A 21,296-nucleotide genomic window follows, 5' to 3' on the forward strand; every position below is an offset into this window, starting at 1 on the left:
TGATGGCACGGTCAGGATTTGCGGCGATTATAAAGTAACTATTAATCGTTTCTCGCTACAGGCCCAATACCCGCTACCTAAGGCAGACGACCTATTTGCGATGCTGGCAGGAGGCAAGGCATTCACCAAGCTCGACCTGACTTCGGCCTACATGATGCAGGAGCTAGAGTCGTCTTCAAAGGGCCTCACCTGCATCAACACGCACAAGGGACTGTTCATCTATAACAGATGCCCGTTTGGAATTCGGTCGGCTATAGCGATCTTCCAGAGAAACATGGAGAGCCTACTCAAGTCGGTACCATATACGGTGGTCTTTCAGGAAGACATATTGGTCACGGGTTGGGACACCGCCGAGCACCTATAAAACCTGGAGGAGGTCCTTCAGCGACTGGATTGCATAGGGCTGCGGCTGAAGAGGTCGAAATGCGTCTTCATGGCAACAGAAGGGGAGTTTTTGCGGAGAAAGATCGCAGCGGACGGCATTCAGCCTCTGTCTTGGCATCTGTGGGCCATCAGGAACGCGCCCAAGCCACAGAACGTCACGGAGTTGCAGTCGTTCCTGGGACTCCAACTATTTTGGTAACTTCCTACCAGGGTTAAGCACCCTCTTAGGGCACCCTACATGTGTTATTGCGTAAAGGTGAGAACTGGGTATGGACAAAAAAAACAAGTAATTGCTTTTGAGAAAGCCAGAAACATTTTATGCTCCAACAAGCTGCCTGTATTGTATAACCCGTTTAAAAGACTTGTGCTAGCATGTGAGGCGCCGTCATACGGAGTCAGGTGTATATTACAAGTTAACATTGCGGGGAAGTTGCAACCTGTCGCCTATGCCTCCAGGAGCTTGTCTAAGGCCGAGAGGGCCTACAGCACGATTGAGAAAGAGGCATTAGCGTGAGTGTTCGGGGTAAAGAAAATGCATCAGCACCTGTTTGGCCTCAAATTTGAGCTGGAAACCGATCACAAGCCCCTCATATCCCTGTTCACTGAAAACAAGTGGATAAATACTCATGCCTCAGGCCGTAAAGCATGCACTCCCATGTTCCGCCACCAGGGAGTGCATCGGCCTGAAGTCCCAAGGGATCCCAGCATCCCTTGGGAGCACTGCATATAAGCCAGCCCCTAAGGCCTGTTCCTCACTCTGGAGTGTCTTAATAAAGACTGAGGTCACTGTTAACGTCCCTGTGTGCAATCTCATCTGTGTTAGGAACACAATAGAACTGATGAATGGAAAATGGAATTCAATTTGGAAAAGTGTAAGGTGGAGGGGCAACAAGGCATGGGAATACACAAGAAATGGGAGGACACCAAGAGATGTGGAGGAACAGAGGGACCTTGGAGTGTATGTCCACGGATCCTTAAAAGTAGCAGAGCAGGTTGATAAGATAGTTAAAAAGGCAAAAGTAAAATACTGCGGATCCTGGAATCTGAAATAAAAACAGAAAATACTGGAAATCTCAGCAAGTCAGGCAGCATCTATGGAGAGAACAGAGTTAATGTTTCAGGTCTGTGACTCTTAAAGGCATACAGAATGCTTTCCTTTATTAGCTGAGGCATAGAATATAAGAGCAGGGTAGTTATGCTAGAACTTCGACGGTATGAGGTGTGAATTGGCTAGAATAGACTGGCAAATGATACTCAAAGGGTTGACGGTGGATAAGCAATGGCAAACATTTAAAGATCACATCGATGAACTTCAACAATTGTACATCCCTGTCTGGAGTAAAAATAAAACTGGGAAGGTGGCTCAACCATGGCTAACAAAGGAAATTAAGGATAGTATTAAAGCCAAGGAAGAGGCAAATAAATTGGCTAGAAAAAGCAGCAAATCTGAGGACTGGGAGAAATTTAGAATTCAACAGAGGACTAAGGATTTAATTAAGAGGGGGAAAATAGAGTACGAGAGGAAGCTTGCAGGGAATATAAAAACTGACTGCAAAAGCTTCTACAAATATGTGAAGAGAAAAAGATTAGTAAAGACAAACGTAGGTCCCTTGCAGTCGGATTCAGGTGAAATTATAACAAAGAAATGGCAGACCAATTGAGCCAATACTTCGGTTCTGTCTTCACTAAGGAAGATACAAATAACCTTCCGAAGGTACTAGGGGACAGTGGGTCTAGTGAGGAGGAGGAACTGAAGGATATCCTTATTAGGCGGGAAATTTTGTTAGGGAAATTGATGGGATTGAAGGCCGATAAATCCCCAGGGCCTGATAGTCTGCATCCCAGAGTACTTAAGGAAGTGGCCTTAGAAATAGTGGATGCATTGATCATCATTTTCCAACAGTCTATCGACTCTGAATCAGTTCCCATGGACTGGAGGGTAACTAATCTAACACCACTTTTTTAAAAAAGGGAGAGAGAAAACAGGTAATTATAGACCGGTTAGCTTGACATCAGTAGTGGGGAAAATGTTGGAATCGATCATGAAGAACGAAATAGCAGCGCATTTGGAAAGCGGTGACAGGATCGGACCAAGTCAGCATGGATTTATGAAAGGGAAATCATGCTTGACGAATCTTCTGGAATTTTTTGAGGATGTAACTAGCAGAGTGGACAAGGGAGAACCAGTGGATGTGGTGTATTTGAACTTTCAGAAGGCTTTTGACAAGGTCCTGCACAAGAGATTGTGGTGCAAAATCAAAGCACATGGTATTGGGGGTAATATACTGACGTGGCTAGGGAACTGGTTGGCAGACAGGAAGCAGAGAGTTGGGATAAACGGGTCCTTTTCAGAATGGCAGGCAGTGACTAGTGGAGTGCCGCAGGGCTCAGTGCTGGGACCCCAGCTCTTTACAATATACATTAACGATTTGTATGAAGGAAGAGAGTGCAATATCTCCAAGTTTGCAGATGACGCTAAGCTGGGTGGCGGTGTGAGCTGTGAGGAGGACGCCAAGAGGCTGCAGGGTGACATGGACAGGTTAGGTGAGTGGGCAAATGCATGGCAGATGCAGTATAATGTGGATAAATGTGAGGTTATCTTTTTTGGGGGCAAAACAAAGGCAGAATATTATCTGAATGGCGGCAGACTAGGAAATGGGGAGGTGCAACGAGACCTGGGTGTCATGGTTCATCAGTCACTGAAGGTGGACACGCAGGTACAGCAGGCGGTAAAGAAGGCAAATGGTATGTTGGCCTTCATGGCTAGGTGATTTGAATATAGAAGCAGGGAGGTCTTACTGCAGTTGTACAGGGCCTTGGTGAGGCCTCACCTGGAATATTGTGTATAGTGTTGGTCACCTAGTCTGAGGAAGGACGTTCTTGCTATTGAGGGAGTGCAGCAAAGGTTCACCAGACTGATTCCAGGGATGGCTGGGCTGTCATATGAGGAGAGACTGGATCAACTGGGCCTCTTTTCACTGGAGTTTAGAAGGATGAAAGGGGATCTCATAGAAACACATAAGATTCTGACAGGACTGGACAGGTTAGATGCGGGAAGAATGTTCCCGATGTTGGGGAAGTCCAGAACCAGGGGACACAGTCTTAGGATAAGGGGTAGGCCATTTCAGACTGAGATGAGGAGAAACTTCTTCACTCAGAGAGTTGTTAACCTGTGGAATTCCCTGGCCACAGAGACTTGTTGATGCCAGTTCACTGGATATATTCAAGAGGGAGTTAGATATGGCTCTTATAGTTAAGGGGATCAAGGAGCGTGGAGAGAAAGCAGGAAAGGGGTACTGAAGGAATGACCAGCCATGATCTTATCGAATGGCGGTGCAGGCTCGAAGAGCCGAATGCCCTACTCCTGCACCTATCTTTCTATGTTTCTATGTTTTCTAACTCTATACAACACGAGTTAGGCCACAGCTTGAGTACTGCATACAGTTCTGGTCACAATACAGGAGAGATGTGATTGCACTAGAGAGGGTGCAGAGGAGATTTACGAGCATGTTGCCAGGACTGGAACATTTTAGCTATGAGGAAAGATTGGATAGGCTGGGGCTGTTTTCTTTGGAACAGAGTAGACTGAGGGGAGATTTAAGTGAGGTGTATAAAATTATGAGGGGCCTAAATAGAGTGGATAGGAAGGACCTATTTCCCTTAGCAGAGGGGTCAATAACCAGGGGGCATAGAGTTATAGTTGGTAGAAGTATTAGAGGAGATGAGAAAAAGTTTTTTCCACCCAGAAGGTAGGAGGAGTCTGGAACTCACTGCCTGAAAGGGTGCAAGAGGCTGAAACCCTCATCGCATTTAAAAAGTACTTGGATGTGCACTTAAAGAGCAGTGATCTATAAGGCTACAAAACTAGTGCTGGAAGGTGGGATTAGGCTGGATAGCTGTTTTTCGAACTACACTTGATCTCCTTTTGTGTCGTAATTTATGATTCTATGAAACCCGTAATACGTACCATAGAATAACTTTGTTGTTAATATCTTTCCTGTAAGGGAAAGGCGAGGAGATGGAACAGCCGGAGTTCACTTCATTGCTGATTCCACCCGAACCAGTCTCAGCCTTGTCTGAGCGATTAGCCCAACAGGGTAAAGTCTGAATGTCCACAATGGGGGAGCGGGCTCCGAGGGGGTCCATGTCGCACAACCCAAAGGCTCAGCAGACAGGTGTAGAAAAAGAAAATGCCACTTTCCACCGAGGAGAAAGTGCCGGGACCCTTCAACGTGCAGCCGTTTCAGGTTCAAACTGTATTTTCCCTACACAATACCGCGATGAATGCACGGCTGTCCAGGTCAGGCAAATTATTACAGACTGTGGCTGTGAGAAAAGCGGCGCAGAGTTCACTCCAGGTAATGACACGGGGCCTGCGGGGAGCCCGCGGGGCTTTGTGGAGTGAAACCCTCTCCGCTGACCCCTGGAGTCACTCCGTCCCCGATGGGCCCTTTTCCCCGCTTCGGGCCGGGGCTCGGTCAGGCGGGGCTCCGGCTGTCCGTCTACGGCTGGGCTCCTCTTGCCGTCCTTCGCTGTCTATCCGGATTACACTGACTCCCGGTGTTGTAACCCGGCCTGACCACGAGCGCCTCAGCATCCCGCTGACCAACCGTTACCGGAAGGCCGCGCCAACGTCATTTCCTCTCGGGTCAGACACGACCAGCTGAGCAGGTGGATCAGGCCCCAGCGGTGACGCTGCCTGGCGGGGGGAAGGTCCACACAACGTCCAATGAAGACGATGGATGGTGACGGTTTCTGAGAATCACATATTGGAGGTTCGTTCGGCTGGAAGTCCAAGTCTCTGCAGCCAAAATGGTTCTTTTGGGCATTAAGGAATTTTAATGACTTCTGGAAGAGCAAAGTATCAATGTCATCATACCAGATGTTTATAATGATAGTTTAGTGGTAGAATTAAACTTTTACGACAAATGGCATAATCATTACATTTTTACAAAGCTGGAATGACTTGATTAACAATTTTACAAATGTGATAGTTTTATTAGTTCAATTTGAAGATTTTCATTTTCTCCACTCCTGAGAGATTGGGTAACTTGAGTTTCACCCAAACCTACGAATCACCGGTTTGTCTCAACAGTAATATAATAGCAGCTTTTCAATAAAAATTTAAAATCTAATGCTGCACTGGATGAGTAATTTGTTTCGTCTTTATATGTGGGGCTAAAGCATACACTACAATCGAAAAATATAAAATAAAATGGCAAAATATTTAAATATAGGCACAGAATACAAGGGCAGGTTATGCTTGAACTGTATAAAACACTAGTTAGGCCACAGCTAGAGTACAGTGTACAGTTCTGGTCACCACATTACAGGAAAGGTTTGCTTTCTATGAAGTGATGATTCTATAACAATGACATACATCAAAATAGATAAGAGTTCTAAAAGCAACATTTTACTCCGAATGCATAGGCCTCGTCAATTTTTGCATATCAATTGTGATATTTATATAATGCAGGATTAAAGTATTTTGCTGAACATTGGTTAAAATGTGTATGCAGTATCAGAATGTAAAGTGCGCGGTGTGCTAAGTTAAATATGCATTAGGAATACACTCAAACAACCCCCAAGTCAGCATTTTCTGGTCACTCACTCTGTCATCGTCTGATCAAGCCTGCTGAATGTGTGTCCGCGAAGCATTGCAGCAGATCGGCATCGAACAGCAGCGTGAGGTGAGGGAGTGAAGATCAACGTGAGGTGAGGTTGGGGAGGGAATGGTGAAGGGAGGGAGTGAAAAACAGCGTAAGCTGAGGGAGCGAATGGTGAGGTAATAGGGAGTGAGCAGCAGCGTGAGGTGAGGGAAGGGCGGAAGGGAGTGAACAACAGTGTGAGCTGAGGGAGGGAATGGTGAGGGAAGGGAGGGAGTGAGTGAGCAGCAGCGTGAGGTTAGGGAGAGAGGGAGTGAGCAGCAGCGTGAGCTGAGGGAGGGAATGGTGAGGTTAGGAAGAGAGGGAGTGAGCAGCAGCGTGAGCTGAGGGAGGGGTTCGTGAGAATGGGGTGAGGAAGTGAATGGTTATTGTTAGGGGGAGGTGAGGGAGGGGAGTGAATGGTTAGGGGTGAGGTGAGGGAGTGAATGGTTAGGATTGAAGGTGAGGAAAGGAGGGCAGAAAACGTTCGTGGGAGTTGTGTACAGACTACCAAACAGTAGTAGTGAGGTTGGTGATGGCATCAAGCAGGAAATAAGGGATGTGTGCAATAAAGATACAGCAGTTATCATGGGCGACTTTAACCTACATATAGACTGGGCTAACCAAGCTGGTAGCAATACGGTGGAGGAGGATTTCCTGGAGTGTATAAGGGATGGTTTTCTCGACCAATATGTCGAGGAACCAACTAGAGAGCTGGCCATCCTAGACTGGGTGTTGTGTAATGAGAAAGGATTAATTAGCAATCTTGTGCGAGGCCACTTGGGGAAGAGTGACCATAAGATGGTAGAATTCTTAATTAAGATGGAGAGTGACACAGTTAATTCAGAGACTAGGGCCCTGAACTTAAAGAAAGGTAACTTAGATGGTATGAGACGTGAATTGGCTAGGATACACTGGCGAATGATACTTAAAGGGTTTACGGTGGTTAGGCAATGGCAGACATTTAAAGAGCACATGGATGAACTTCAACAATTGTACATCCCTGTCTGGCATAAAAATAAAACAGGGAAGGTGGCTAACAAGGGAAATTAGGGATAGTGTTAAATCCAAGGAAGAGGCAAATAAATTGGCCAGAAAAAGCAGCAAACCTGGGGACTGGGAGAAATTTAAAATTCAACATAGGAGGACAAAGGGTTGAATTAGGAGGGGGGAAATAGAGTATGAGAGTAAGCTTGCAGGGAACATAAAAACTGAGTGCAAAAGCTTCTATAGATATGTGAAGACAAATGTAGGTCCCTTGCAGTCAGAATCAGGTGAATTTATAATGGGGAACAAAGAAATGGCAGACCAATTGATATTTGGTTCTGTCTTCACTAAGGAAGACACAAATAACCTTCCGGAAATACTAGGGGACCGAGGGTCTAGCGCGAAGGAGGGACTGAAGGAAATCCTTATTAGTCAGGAAATTGTGTTAGGGAAATTGATGGGATTGAAGGCCGATAACTCTCCAGGGCCTGATAGTCTGCATCTCAGAGTATTTAAGAAAGTGGCCCGAGAAATAGTGGATGCATTGGTGGTCATTTTCCAACATTCTATAAACTCTGGATCAGTTCCTATGGACTGGAGGGTAGCTAATGTAACCGCACTTTTTAAAAAAGCAGGGAGCGAGAAAACAGGGAATCATAGACCGGTTAGCCTGTCATCGGTAGTGGGAACAATGTTGTCATCAATTATTAAAGATGTAATAGCAGCGTATTTGGAAAGCAGTGACAGGATCGGTCGAAGTCAGCATGGATTTATGAAAGGGAAATCATGCTTGACAAATCTTCTAGAATTTTTTGAGGATGTAACTGGTAGAGTGGACAAGGGAGAACCAGTGGATGTGGTGTATTTGGAGTTTCAAAAGGCTTTTGACAAGGCCCCACACAAGAGATTAGTGTGCAAAATTAAACCAATGTAATGTATTGACGTGGATAAATAACTGTTTGGCAGACGGGAAGCAAAGAGTAGGAATAAACAGGTCCTTTTCAGAATGGCAGGCAGTGACTAGTGGGGTACCGCAAGGTTTAGTGCTGGGACCCCAGCTATTTACAATATACTTTAATGATTTAGACGAAGGAATTGAATGTAATATTTCCAAGTTTGCAGATGACACTAAGTTGGGTGGCAGTGTGACCTGTGAGGAGGATGCTAAGAGGCCGCAGGGTGACTTGGACAGGTTAGGTGAGTGGGCAAATGCATGGCAGATGCAGTATAATGTAGATAAATGTGAGGTTATCCACTTTGGTGGCAAAAACAGGAAGGCAGAATATTATCTGAATGGTGACAGATTCTGAAAAGGGGAGGTGCAACGAGACCTGGGTGTCATGGTACATCAGTCATTGAAAGTTGGCATGCAGGTACAGCAGGCAGTGAAGAAAGGCAAATGGCATGTTGGCCTTCATAGCGAAAGGATTTGAGTATAGGAGCAGGGAGCCTCTTATCAGCAAAGGCAGACATTGATGCGGAGATTCAACATCGCCTCCAGGGTGCCAGTGCAGCCTTCGGCCATCTGAGGAAAAGAGTGTTTGAAAACCTGGCCCTCAAATCTACCACCAAGTTCATGGTCTACAGGGTTGTAGTAATACCCGCCCTCCTGTATGGATCTGAGGTATGGACGATGTATAGAAGGCACCTCAAGTCATTGGAGATATATCACCAACGATGTCTCCGCAAGATCCTGCAAATCCCCTGGGAGGACAGGCGTACCAACATCAGTGTCCTCGTCCAGGCTAACATCCCCAGTATTGAAGCACTGACCACACTCGATCAGTTTCGCTGGGCAGGCCACATAGTTCGCGTGCCAGACACGAGACTCCCTAAGCAAATTCTTTATTCGGAGCTCCGTCATGGTAAACGAGCCAAAGGTGGGCAGCGGAAGCGTTACAAGGACACCCTCAAAGCCTCCCTGGTAAAGTGCGACATCACCACTGACACCTGGGAGACCCTGGCCGAAGACCGCCCGAGGTGGAGAAAGTGCATCCAGGAGGGCGTTGAGTTCTTTGAGTCTCAGCGCGAAGAGGTTAAGCGCAGGCAGTGGAAGGAGCGTGCGGCAAACTAGCCACACCCACCCCTTCCCTCGACGAATGTCTGCCCCACCTGTAACAGGGTCTGTGGCTCTCATATTGGACTGTTCAGCCACCAGAGAACTCACTGGGAGTGGAAGCAAGTCTTCCTCAATTCTGAGGGGCTGCCTATGATGATGATGAGGAGGAGCAGGGAGGTCTTATTGCAGTTGTACAGGGCCTTGGTGAGGCCACACCTTGAATATTGTGCACAGTTTGGTCTCCTAATCTGAGGAAGGACATTCTTGCTATTGAGGGAGTGCAGCGAACGTTCACCAGACTGATTCCCGGGATGGCAGGACTGACATATGAAGAAAGACTGGATCGACTAGGATTATATTCATTGGAATTTAGAAGAATGAGAGGGGATCTCATAGAAACATATAAAATTCTGACGGGTTTAGACAGGTTAGATGCAGGAAGAATGTTCCCAATGTTGGGGAAGTCCAGAACCAGGGGTCACAGTCTAAGGATAAGGGGTAAGCCATTTAGGACTGAGATGAGAAGAAACATCTTCACTCAGAGAATTGTGAACCTGTGGAATCCTCTACCACAGAAAGTTGTTGAGGCCAGTTCGTTAGATATATTCAAAAGGGAGTTAGGTGTGGCCCTTATGGCTAAAGGGATCAAGGGGTATGGAGAGAAAGCAGGAATGGGGTACTGAAGTTGCATAATCAGCCATGATCATATTAAATGGTGGTGCAGGCTCGAAGGGCCGAATGGCCTACTCCTGCACCTATTTTCTGTGTTTCTCTGCCCGGGTCCTGGGATGGTGCAGGATAAGTTCTCAATTCTAGGGCACCCTGTGTCTCATAGTTCGCTCTCTCCATGCACTTGGAGCTCAGATGCTGTTGATTGAAGAGTCGCCATGCGGGCCGAGGAGCAACCTGTTTATAATCATTGAGAGTGAGGATCTGTGGGGGGAGCAGGTCTCATCTCAGTGCACGCATGATCTATTTAAACAGGTTTTAGTGGCTGGAGTTATATCTCATGCATTGGAAAATGGTCGGGCTTGTTGAAGATCAATCATCACAGCCCCAGGACACTGCTGCTAAAGTCCCTCAGTGCCATATACGCAACCCAATCATCTTCAACCTTTTCATTAATCACCCTCCCTGCATCATTATAGTTAGGAATTGGCCTGTTCCCTGATGACTATAGTGTTTAGCTCCAAACACTACTAATACTGGAATTAACCTGTAGCAGGACATAGACAACATCCAGGTTTGGGTTGACAAGTGGCAGGTAATATTTGACTGAAGAACTCCATGGCTATTGGGCGAGTTGAGAGGGTGAGAGAAAGATGAATATTTAACAGACGGTGAAAGGCCATTGTTACATTAGTCACCAATTAAATTTATTTCTCAGCTACATAGTTATCAAAATTCTCCTTTGCTGGTAGTTGGGAAAACTGGGACATTACCAAAGTATTGGGTTTCATTGTACTGCTTGTTTTTGTTTCATCAGATCTTTGTATTGCTGTGCTAAGCTTTGCCACTTGCCATGGGGCTGACAAAGCAGTATTTACGCTACACTGCCAGTGCAGTTTTTGGAATAATTGCAAGCCAAAAGGCAAACATTGTATTTGTACAGCTTCGAGGAGAGAAGGGTCGGTACGTGGCAGTTGCTGCCTGTGAGCACGTGTTCATTTGGGATATTCGAAAAGGAGAGAAGGTTAGTAACTCCTGGTAGGTTTACTTATGTTTTTGTGTGTGTATATGTGATAAAATTGAGTGATTACTTGTAGTACCAAACTACTGTCCACTAAAAGGAAAAGGATGTTACTTGGATCTTTGTCCAAATTCTGTTAGTTTGGGTTTTCAATAAGTTCCTTCAGAGAAGATTGTAGTGATATGTTTTGTTTTAGCATCCTGCTGTGTGTTGTATCCACAGATATCGATTCTTCAGGGCATTAAACATGAAGTAACCTACTTGTGCTCTGCCCCTGATGGCCGTTACCTGGCGGTTGGATATGAAGATGGCTCAATACGCATATTCAATATAATGACTGGGGAGAGTAATGTCACCTTTAATGGGCACAAAGCATCAGTCACAACTCTCAGCTATGATAGTCTTGGAGCACGACTGGTTTCAGGGTCAAAGGTAAGGTTAAACTCTTTTCAGATTTTATTTTAAAGGGAAGGAAGATGTGGGCCTGTTGAGTTGAAAGATGAACTGTGTGAGATTTTGCACTGAGTAACAGTGTTACACATAGTTGGGTATGCTATACAGTAGGCTGCAATGCTGTTTCTTCCAATATCACCCTCACTCCATGAGATAGCTAATAAATGTGACAAAATGTGATGGTTCACTCAATGTAATGTTGCAATAGACCATCTTCGCTAAAAGAGTGAGATAATGAGGGGGAAGATTTTCCTTTTATTGAACTTAGGCTTGAACTTGTGTGTAAACTGCATGATCGCTGTGCGTGGAGGAAAATTGGATGAGGCTCCATTGCGCAGATGTTGTCCCCCTCCACTTGGTTTTCCTCTGATTGCCCAGGCAATCCTTTATCCCCAAACAATGAGGAAAATACGCCTGTTGTGCAGCTGCCAGTGCCAATCAAATGCACATTTTAATCTACTTTGTGGAACTTTTGTTTTGTACTTTCTGCAAACCACGTGCAGGTTGTTACATTTGAAACCTTTGATTTCCCCAATAAGTGGTTTCTGTTGTCTGTATTGAAACTGCTTTACTGCTAATCAAATCATCATTGAAAGTGACTCGATTTGAAGGGGAATCTCTGCATTTCTTATCCCACAGGACACAGAAATCATTATCTGGGATGTTATCAATGAGAGTGGATTATACAGACTGAAAGGGCACAAAGATGCCATTACACATGCCGTGTTTCTGAAAGGCAGGAATTTCCTGGTCTCAAGGTAATACAGCAGAGAAAGAGGAATTGTTTTTTTAATTGAGAAACCATTTTGGTGGACCAAGGTTGGAGAGTAAAAGAGAAGGCAGGACAAAGCAGTAAGAAGTGATTGATGAAACCAAGCTTGTGTTTCAAAAACCTGAAGGTTGTAACAAGAAAGGTAGACAGAGCGAGGTGTGGTATTTTTTTTTCAAGTTCTGAATTCAGAGGCTATGTGATTAATTTATTTCAATTAAATAGGTTAGGCGGGACCAGTGGTCACACATTTAGGTTGTGTGTAAGGCTAGATCTAGGTTAGATGTCAGGAGGTAGTTCTATTCCCAGAGAATGGACCTTAGGAGCAGGCGGCCGTCTCGTGTGGTGGACGCGGACTTGCTGAATTACTTCAAGCGAGAGCTGGATTTGTTTTTGGCTGCGGCAGAGATCACCTCTTACAGAAGGTAGGTACTGCAGGGAATTCAGGGCCAGAGTGATCTCCTGGATTAGTTTTGATCACCTAGATGGGTCTGAGGACATCGCATGGTTTCAGGTGGGGTGGAACTCTCTCTTGTTACAGTTTACTATATAGATTGATGGAAAGGGAAAATCCTCAAACAGGTTGTAGTTTTCCTCTTGGTGTATTTGTCCTTATTAATTTGAAGGCTATTGAGTAAAATGTTACAATGTTTCATGCAGCCTGTAATGGCCAGGGAATGGTGTCCCGCATGAGAAAGATCTAAGCGAGGGATTAAGAAAGTCCAAGCACATCATGTATCTAGATTGAAATGAAAAGGGCAAGATAGGTTGAATGGAATTTTCCTTTTTTATTTTACCTGGTTGTATTACAGGTATAAGGATTAAAATAAAGGAATGATAAGCGAAGACCATTCTGATGGCATAGTGCCACTACAATGTACTGTGGAGTAGTAAGACTCAAATTTGGATCATAAGTGACTGACTGAATGAAGTAGCACCAATATTTTCAATTAATTATTCTATAACACTGTAGCTCCATAGTATCACATAAATGAATTATTTTAATCTCGTGTTTATGACCATTAGCTGGATAAGTTCCAATATTTCTTCAGTATTTCTTTCTATTTTTCTTTTAGCTCTAAGGACACATTTGTTAAGTGGTGGGACTTGGATACACAACATTGCTTCAAGACCATGGTTGGTCATCGCAGCGAGGTCAGTCACATTGTTTTGATAATTTCTGTTTGTTTCTGGCGCCGTACTGCTGTGATTATAGGCCTTGCAGTAGATTTGGCGAGTGCTTGGATGTCTGAGCAGATTATTGCCTTGTTTTGAGTTCACCCAAGTGTAATGTTTGCCTTCCAACTGAGACTGCTTCTGTGGTCTCATTGATTATATTAATTCATGTTCGTGTAGCTCCCGATCCAGTAGAAAGTGAAACATTTAATTACAGGTACAACCTCTGAAATCTGGAGTTCTAAAAACCGGAATGTTTCGAAAACCGCACACCGGTATTCTGATCAGTAGTCTGTAAATAATTCCCCCCCACACGCACAGACTCACATGCACCAAAAAAAAATCGCAAAATATTCACAAGACACTTAACAATTGAATCGCTGTGCCAGAATTAAAAAATAAAAACTTTAACTTACCTTTTTTTGCAGGTCTTCATACCAGCTCTCGTTCCAAGGGCTGCAATGCAGGTTTTTACTGGCCATTTTTTTTTCCCTAATTACAGTTGCGCTGCAAGCCAAATTTTGGGGCATCGGATTTTGTCTCCGAAATCCGGAAAAACCCGAAACTCGGCCCAGGGCTTTCTGGATTCGGGACATTGGATTTCTGTTCCGAAATCCGGAAAAACACAAAAACCGGAATGGCCTCAGTCCCAATTTCGGAGGTTGTAACTATTATAGTTCTTTGATGCGGTAGGAATGTTTTAGATTAGTGCCAGTCTTGTCACTTACCTCCATTTCTTGCACGGTAACTGGTTGTACAAATTCCAGCACATTCAGATTGAATAAATGTAGAAGCCTGTTTTGTTAGTAAATAAATATTGTAAATTATTTTCTTAAATTAGAATGCAGTTCTGTACCACATGCAGATTGTTTGAACCAGGGCAGAATAATTTCATTTTCTGTTGAATAAACTGATAAATATAGTTATTCTGTTGCTTTCTATATTTGCTCCAGGTATGGGGTTTTGTGCTACTTTCAGATGAAAAGCGAATAATGACTGGATCATCTGACAGTGAACTGAGGGTGTGGGACATCCATTATCTGGATGAGGTAAAAACTTGTTAAAATTCATAAACTGAGGTAAAAATATCAGTTGTAAATGTTGGTCTCTTTGATACTTATGTTTGTTTCATCTGTGAATGTTGTCTTTAATTATAGCTTTATTACGTATACCTGTTATGGAGGAATATCATAACGTATTACACTATGTTTTGGATAGTTGGAATCACAAGATAAATTTGTATGAGGGTGGACTTTCAGCCCATTTCAATTTATCCTTTCAGGCTCTGCAATTTCTCCATTACCAGATCTAGCTTTTTTTCCCTTCATTGATCCAGGGTTTTTGTCTACCCTGCTATACCTGGATTCCCTGTATTGATCACTCTTTGTATGAAGCAAAACTCTCTGATATCAGTCCTCAATTCGCCTTTTATTAGTTTGAACCTATACCCCTTGTCCTACTCTTGGCAATTTAGTTTGAACTATTCTGAATTTACCTTTTCCATACAGTTTACTATCTATAAGATCACCTCTTGGTCCCCTTTCAAGGCTGAACAGTCAAAGATTCTCCAGTGTCCTCTCATAACTCGGACTTCTGGCACTACGGATCAACTTTGTGGCTCTTCCCACTCCGTCCAGTGCTTGAATATCGCTTCTATGTCTCTGTGATCAGAAGTATACACAGTACTCCAGGTGTGGTCTGCCAGGAACATTAAACTGTTGGGGCATGACCATCTTTGCCTTGACTAATATTTGCTCTGTTGATTGCTGCCCTGTCTTCAGTGGTTTGATATGTTAAGTCTAATTCAACCTCTAGATCTTTCTTAATTCAACCTCTAGCTATCTTGACACCATCTATGAAATATGTTACCCACACCTTTTCCTTGGTGCAGTAATTTACTTTTTATTAAATTTTATCTGCTTTGTTTTGCCAACTTACATATTTTATCCAGAAGCAACAGGCCCTCCTAGTTTGATATCATCTTCACATCTGACCAATTTGCATAGAGTTTCTGAATCCAAGTCATTAATGTAAAATAGAAACAGTAGTAGACCCAATACCAATTTTTAGGCACCAGTTCAGCACTCCTCCCAACCCCCCTCCCCCATCACATAACAGCTGCAACAAGTATCCACTGTATCTCCCCTTTCAACTTTTCATCCATTCCCAAGGTTTATCCTGAATCTACAGATTTGAGCCTATCATGGGAAACTCTGTTGAATACTTTTTGGAAGTGTAGTTACACCACATATCAGGACTTTCCACAGTCCCCTTAGAATGTCACTTCCTCAAAGGTCAAAGAGGTTCTTCAAGTGGATCGCTTCCTTCTGAATCCATGTTGATTGCTGTTTACTGTTATTATTATACATGTAATCCTCAAGTTTACTCTTGATGACCAATTCCACATTAGTTTACCGGGTATTGAGGTAAAAATACATAGTCTATAGTTATCTGCATCTGTTTTCACCCTTTTTGAAAATGAGCACCATGGTAGCCCATTTCCAGTCTATTGGTACCGCCCCAGTTTATTGATTCCCTCATAATCATAGTCACTGCCTCACAAATGTCACCCCCTTGTCACTTTTATTACTCTGGGCTAAATCCATCAATCCACCACCGTGCAACAATTACACTGAAGATTGAGAAGCTTTTGTGTTGCCACCACTGCCGAATAATATTGCCACGAGCTCCAGGAGGCTACATGGAGCTTGATAGATGAATGGGACTACATTATGTGGTGGTAATATCATTAATGGGTTTAGATGAGGTAAACTGCAGGATTGAAGTTTGTGCTTTGTTGTCTGTCTGAGCCCTGAGATTAAATATAACTCTTGTGGGGTTTAATGTCATCAGCCGAATGATGCAACCTGTGTTATAAATATCTGTTTCTCATGAACTGATGTGAAGATTATCTCAGTTATTATTTATCATTTAATAACTTAAACATGAAACTTTGTGAAGGTAAGAACTTTAATTCCAGTTTTTATTTTGAAATGACAGGGATTCATTGTGGATGCATTATTACAGATTACACCATTTGAGTGCAAATACAGTCCCATTATTTATTGGAAGAAGAAAATCATCTCAATAGTTGATTTAATGTTATTATACCAAAGATTAACATTTGCCATCATCCTTAGAGACACACTGGGTGATATTTACATTTCTCTTTTGACAGCATTTAGAAAGCTCCTTGGAAACATTCAGTGTATTATAGTTGTGGTATGCTTAAATTCTACTTTCAGCAAAGTCACAGTTGCAGCTTACCGTGACATAAGTACATAATGCCCCCATTTAGGATGCACTTTCAAGATGGAGACGAGTTGGTATAATAATATTTGGCTATTCTACTTGTTGATGGAGCTATCTTTAGCTGGTTACTACAGATAGGCTGTTTATACCCATGTTGTTTATGGAAAGTTTAACAACAACATACATTTCTGTAGCAGTTCTCGGATACAGAAATATGTCTCCAATTGCTTTACAGGGTGGTGAAAAACACTGAGCAGGAGGGACTGAAAGTCCAATAAATTGTAAAAATACAGAAAATACCAAGACTTGAGTAGCTATTCTGACTGTTCTATCTTTCCCTTTGTTTAAGGAAGAGTAAATAAACAGAATAGTGCTGAAAGTTCAAGAAATATAAACGATATTATTTTGTGAATTGCGTAAATTTGTTTTCTTCTTCCAAGAAGGATTTTTAGGAGACCTTTGAAAGGTAGGGTGGTAGAAAGGCAGCGATTTGGGGGAGGCAGTTTCTGAGGGCAGGGCGTTAGTGACTAAAGGAACAGCCACCAATGGTAGAGTGGAGGGAATACAGAACAAGGAATATCAGTGGTCTGGAAAGTGGATGAGGGCAGCTTGAGATCACTGAGGAAAAGTGGAGCAAAGCCATTGGAGGACCCAAAAATGAGGATAAGAATCAAAGTCAGTCCACTGGGCTATGGCAATTCAGTGAGCTTAAATAAGGACAGGCCATGCTCTTCCTAGTTTGGTATTACTGATTTTGCAAAATTTAAAATTCTTCATTATGTTTCTTCTGTGAGACACAATTGAGGCCTAAATGTGGTAGTTCTGACATGGTCAGTTGGATTAATCTTTGACAAGTTATCTGTGTACAAATACACAAAGCAGACTTTATTTATCTTGTATATGTGGGTCATTTTTCAGGAGAAAGAAGCTGGAGAACCAGAAGCGAAAAAGACAAAGAGTCGCTTAGAAAACATTGAAATATCTGAAGAGGAGCTGAATGAAAATCCAGAGGAGGTGAATCTTACTTCTGTGACGATGGTCTTCTGTTCCTTAGTAATCACAACCTAGATCAGTCTGAACAGAGCAGAATCACGTATTAAAATACGCCCCAAATTTCAATCTTGTACAAGTTAGAGTAGAACAAATAATTTGCCTTAACTCCTCCCACCCTTCATCTGAACATGCAAAAATTTATAGAACAATACTAATGAAGACCATGAATCTGTATGTGATCCAGACATTGCTTTCTGAAGACAAAGACATGTGGGCATAACATTAAAGTTGGTTAAAAAATATATTTTAGTTAGAAATGCAAAAACAAATGAGCAATTTGAAATGTAAGTGGTTGGTGAAAGGCCAATCACAGCTATTTTGTGGAGCTGTGCCAAGATCAATTTTGATTTTGGGTAGTTAGATGAGATGTATTATACTAGTGTGGCTCCTGGTTGAAAGTCATGCTCTTCCTAGTTTGGAATTATTGATTTTGCAAAATTTAAAATGATTATAATCCTTTTCTATTGTCTTTACAGCGGGTACTGACCTGTCAGAAGATTGGTTCTCTATTTAGGGAGGGCAGGGATCGTGTTGTTTCCTTGGCAACAGATCTCAGTAACAAAATTGTTGCCTGTCATGTAAGTATCATTATGTTTATAAATGTGTTGATTGAATGTCCAGCATATAGGGCTGAATTTTGTAATATTCAGCCATTTAAAGTAATCTGTCGATTAACTTCGGCAAATTGCTTGACATATTATTTGACATTTTTAATTATTTCTGAGTTGTGGCAGACTAAACCTACGTATTATACATACAGTAACCTAAGTGCTCGAATTTATCTGAATTCAATTCTGAAATAAATGCGAGATCAACCAACATCACTGTTCAACTCGTTTTCACAAATGACTGCACAAATTGATTGCAGCCTTTGCCTACAAAAATAATAGTGACTGCATTTCAGAAAGTAATTAATTGGCTGTGAAGTGTTTTGAGACATCCTGAGGATTTGAAAGTTGCTATATAAATGCAAGTATTTCTTTCTAGATCAGTAGTAATGCTCAAGATTCTGGTTGAGAATCCTTGTTGTCTTCAGAGTTCAGATCTTAAACTGTTTGTTGTTCTAAATCAGCTCTGTGAAATCAGATGACTCTCAAACAACTGAAAATAAATTCAAAGTGCATCATGTCCCTTTACCCATTCATCTCCCCTGCCCCCTTTCCTACCAACCTCTTACTCCCATTACTACCTTTACCACTTTCCCTTTAAACCATCCACTCAACTTCTGTATTGTTCTGTCCCCCTCTCCGTTGCCACACACCTCACCCTTAACCCGCAATCTACCCCACCCATCACTCCCACTCTCTCCCCAAGGGCAGCTGGCGCAAAGCCCTTGCCCTAAACTTGTTTCCCTCCTTCCCTTCCTCTTCTCCCTTTTACCCGTTTCCTTCAAAGGGACTTTGCTTATTTGATAAAATATCAAAGAATGAGAAAAGACCGTCTGCCCCCCTCTAACTCTCTTTCACGAATGTAGCCAATTATAAATTATTTTTTCTGTCAACAAAACACAGGTGAGGTAATTAATTGATTTTGCATTTAAAAAAATGTTGAATTTTAATTTTTTTTTTTGAAGACTGGACATTTGCCCGAAGGAAAATCTATCTCTCTCTCCCCCTCTTTCCCCTCTTGCTCTTCCTCTCCTCTCGTGTTTCCCTCGCACCCTCTTTCTGGCCCCTCAACTTAATACACTTTCTGAATTTTACGGAACAGGAAATAAAAGTTACAACAGAAAGAAACAGATATGTAATCAGTACACTGTCATTTTTTCTCCCTATCTCTCACACACAGACACACGCAGGCTTTTTAAAACAAAATCATTCATAAACTTTAAATTAGTCATCCGGTCTTTTAAAATTATTTGAAGACAAACTACTGGGTACAAACTGCTAGATGCTTGAGAAATAATCCTTCAGTACAGCTGAGTGATTCTGATGCATTGTGGTAAATTAGGTACACTGCACATGCTCAGACTGCACAGTTGAAATTGAGCTCACAGTTTCACTGCACTAGGCACAAACATCAGCTCAAAGCCCAGGGTTTGGAAGAGATTGAGGTTTTCAAGTCAAAACATTAAATGACACAAGATAATTCAATTAATAAATGTAATCGTGTACTTGTGATATGTGCAATTTTTACAATTTTGTGTAAATCCATATTTTGGACATTAGAAATTGGGAAATTTGTTATTTTTAGAAAGCATTTTCAGCGATTTGTGACACATTTAACATTGAAAATCCTATCACATTGCTACCTACAAACATAGCAATTGTTGCATTGAAATGTGGACACTTTTATAATGGGATTTCCCATAAAGCAGGTTGACAGAGGAGTGCCCCATGTCTGAATTTAATATATTATAAATACATGGGTATTGGATAAGTAGACTTAATGATGTACAATATACACATCCCAAGAAACTAATTAGACAATAGTCCATTGTGAGTGTACAATAATTGCATTTATCTTTGAGTTTAAATATTACCCATGATTTGTACACAGCACAAATGTGTTAACATACCACTCCTTTTAAAGAATAATCAAAATTGTCACAAAATAACCCTTCAAACTACAATTACAAAGATTTGAAGCACCTTGTGAATCATGTTATTAGTCATTTCAAAACATGATCAATAGTTATTTTTACATGAGGGAGAGTGGCACAGAATAAACTAGGTTAAAATCAAAATTACAACATTTCAATTTTTGAGACTAATGGGAATCTAGTGGTCTAAATCTAAAATTTAGCAAAGCTGGCCTGGTGGGGCAAACCAGTCTTGTGGCTTCACTTTAATCTTGTGTTTTACAATTGCTTTACAGGGCACAGATGGTGTTCTTGAGGTTTTTAAGATCCTAAGTGAAGAGGAAGTGAATAAAAAGATTGAAAAGAAACAAAAGAAAGCCAAGAAAAAGGCAAAGTGAGCGAAAGCATAATTAAATTGACTCCATGAGTAACATGGCGGTTTGTCATTAAAGGGAGTCTCTTTCATTGAATTTTCTCCCCACTAACAGCTCTCGGTGAGAAGGGCTGCTTCACCATCTAAATATAACATCTCACAGGAAAGGGATTTCTTTAAAGTATAAGAGTTGATTTCTTAGAGCGGGCGCTTACAGCAAACAAAATGGAAGTTATTGATTTCAGCTTCATCAACATCTCGTTCTGATGCTCTCGCTGTAGTGCTAGAAACACTTGGAATTCAGGCGCCTTAAACAACATTTAGGTTAGATCTACATTTATTTTGGCAAAGAGCATGGTTTGCGGCATATTTAGTGCTCCTCGCTATCCACAATTGAGGAGTGTGTGATATCCCATATGACAAGCTCTTTGTTTTTAGTTGTACTATCTGTGGTTGGAAAAGTTGAAATGTTAGGACCAATGTTTGAAATGTTTTAATTTTGTGGGTAGCACAAATCATCACACTAACTTGTTTGTTAGTAAAGTCGATACTTAACATGTTCAGTCACTGCAACAAAGTAGCAATTTTGACTACAGTGTCAAAACAGTAGAGTGCAAGTGGAGTCATGCTCAAATTGCACATTGCTCTGGTCAGACTGCATCTTGAGCACCTTGTCCAGTTTTGTCACATTCAAGTCCTTTGAGTTGGGGCAGAAGAGATCATCATCATCATAGGCAGTCCCTAGAAATCGAGGAAGACTTGCTCCACTCTAAAAGTGAGTTCTCAGCTGACTGTACAGTCCAACATGGGAATTACAGTCTGTCACAGGTGGGACAGACAGTCGTTGAAAGAAAGGGTGGGTGGGAAGTCTGGTTTGCCGCACGCTCCTTCCGCTGTCTGCACTTGTTTTCTGCATGCTCTCGGCGACGAGACC

The 21,296-nt window shown here is 42.3% G+C and overlaps 2 protein-coding genes across 5 annotated transcripts in view; one reads left to right on the forward strand and one right to left on the reverse strand.

The window, feature by feature from the left end:
• Window positions 1-5,045, reverse strand: part of gdap2 (ganglioside induced differentiation associated protein 2) — a 59,547-nt gene extending 54,502 nt beyond the window's left edge. The window contains exon 1 of the mRNA XM_070893513.1: window positions 4,352-5,045. Coding sequence (XP_070749614.1) covers window positions 4,352-4,530 — 179 coding nt within the window. The 5' untranslated portion in view covers window positions 4,531-5,045. The remainder of the gene's footprint in view (window positions 1-4,351) is intronic.
• Window positions 5,042-21,296, forward strand: part of wdr3 (WD repeat domain 3) — a 57,437-nt gene continuing 41,182 nt past the window's right edge. The window contains exons 1-9 of one of the 4 annotated variants that reach the window (XM_070893510.1): window positions 5,075-5,159; window positions 10,562-10,768; window positions 10,988-11,197; window positions 11,858-11,976; window positions 13,064-13,142; window positions 14,117-14,212; window positions 17,334-17,429; window positions 17,945-18,046; window positions 20,286-20,383. In XM_070893510.1, coding sequence (XP_070749611.1) covers window positions 10,598-10,768; window positions 10,988-11,197; window positions 11,858-11,976; window positions 13,064-13,142; window positions 14,117-14,212; window positions 17,334-17,429; window positions 17,945-18,046; window positions 20,286-20,383 — 971 coding nt within the window. In that variant the 5' untranslated portion in view covers window positions 5,075-5,159; window positions 10,562-10,597. Of the gene's footprint in view, window positions 5,160-6,045; window positions 6,100-10,561; window positions 10,769-10,987; window positions 11,198-11,857; window positions 11,977-13,063; window positions 13,143-14,116; window positions 14,213-17,333; window positions 17,430-17,944; window positions 18,047-20,285; window positions 20,384-21,296 lie in introns of those variants that run through there. The other 3 variants (XM_070893509.1, XM_070893511.1, XM_070893512.1) reach the window with 3 other exon arrangements.

The sequence above is a fragment of the Pristiophorus japonicus genome, chromosome 11 (genome assembly GCF_044704955.1).
Source record: "Pristiophorus japonicus isolate sPriJap1 chromosome 11, sPriJap1.hap1, whole genome shotgun sequence".
Classification (NCBI taxonomy): Eukaryota; Metazoa; Chordata; class Chondrichthyes; family Pristiophoridae; genus Pristiophorus; species Pristiophorus japonicus.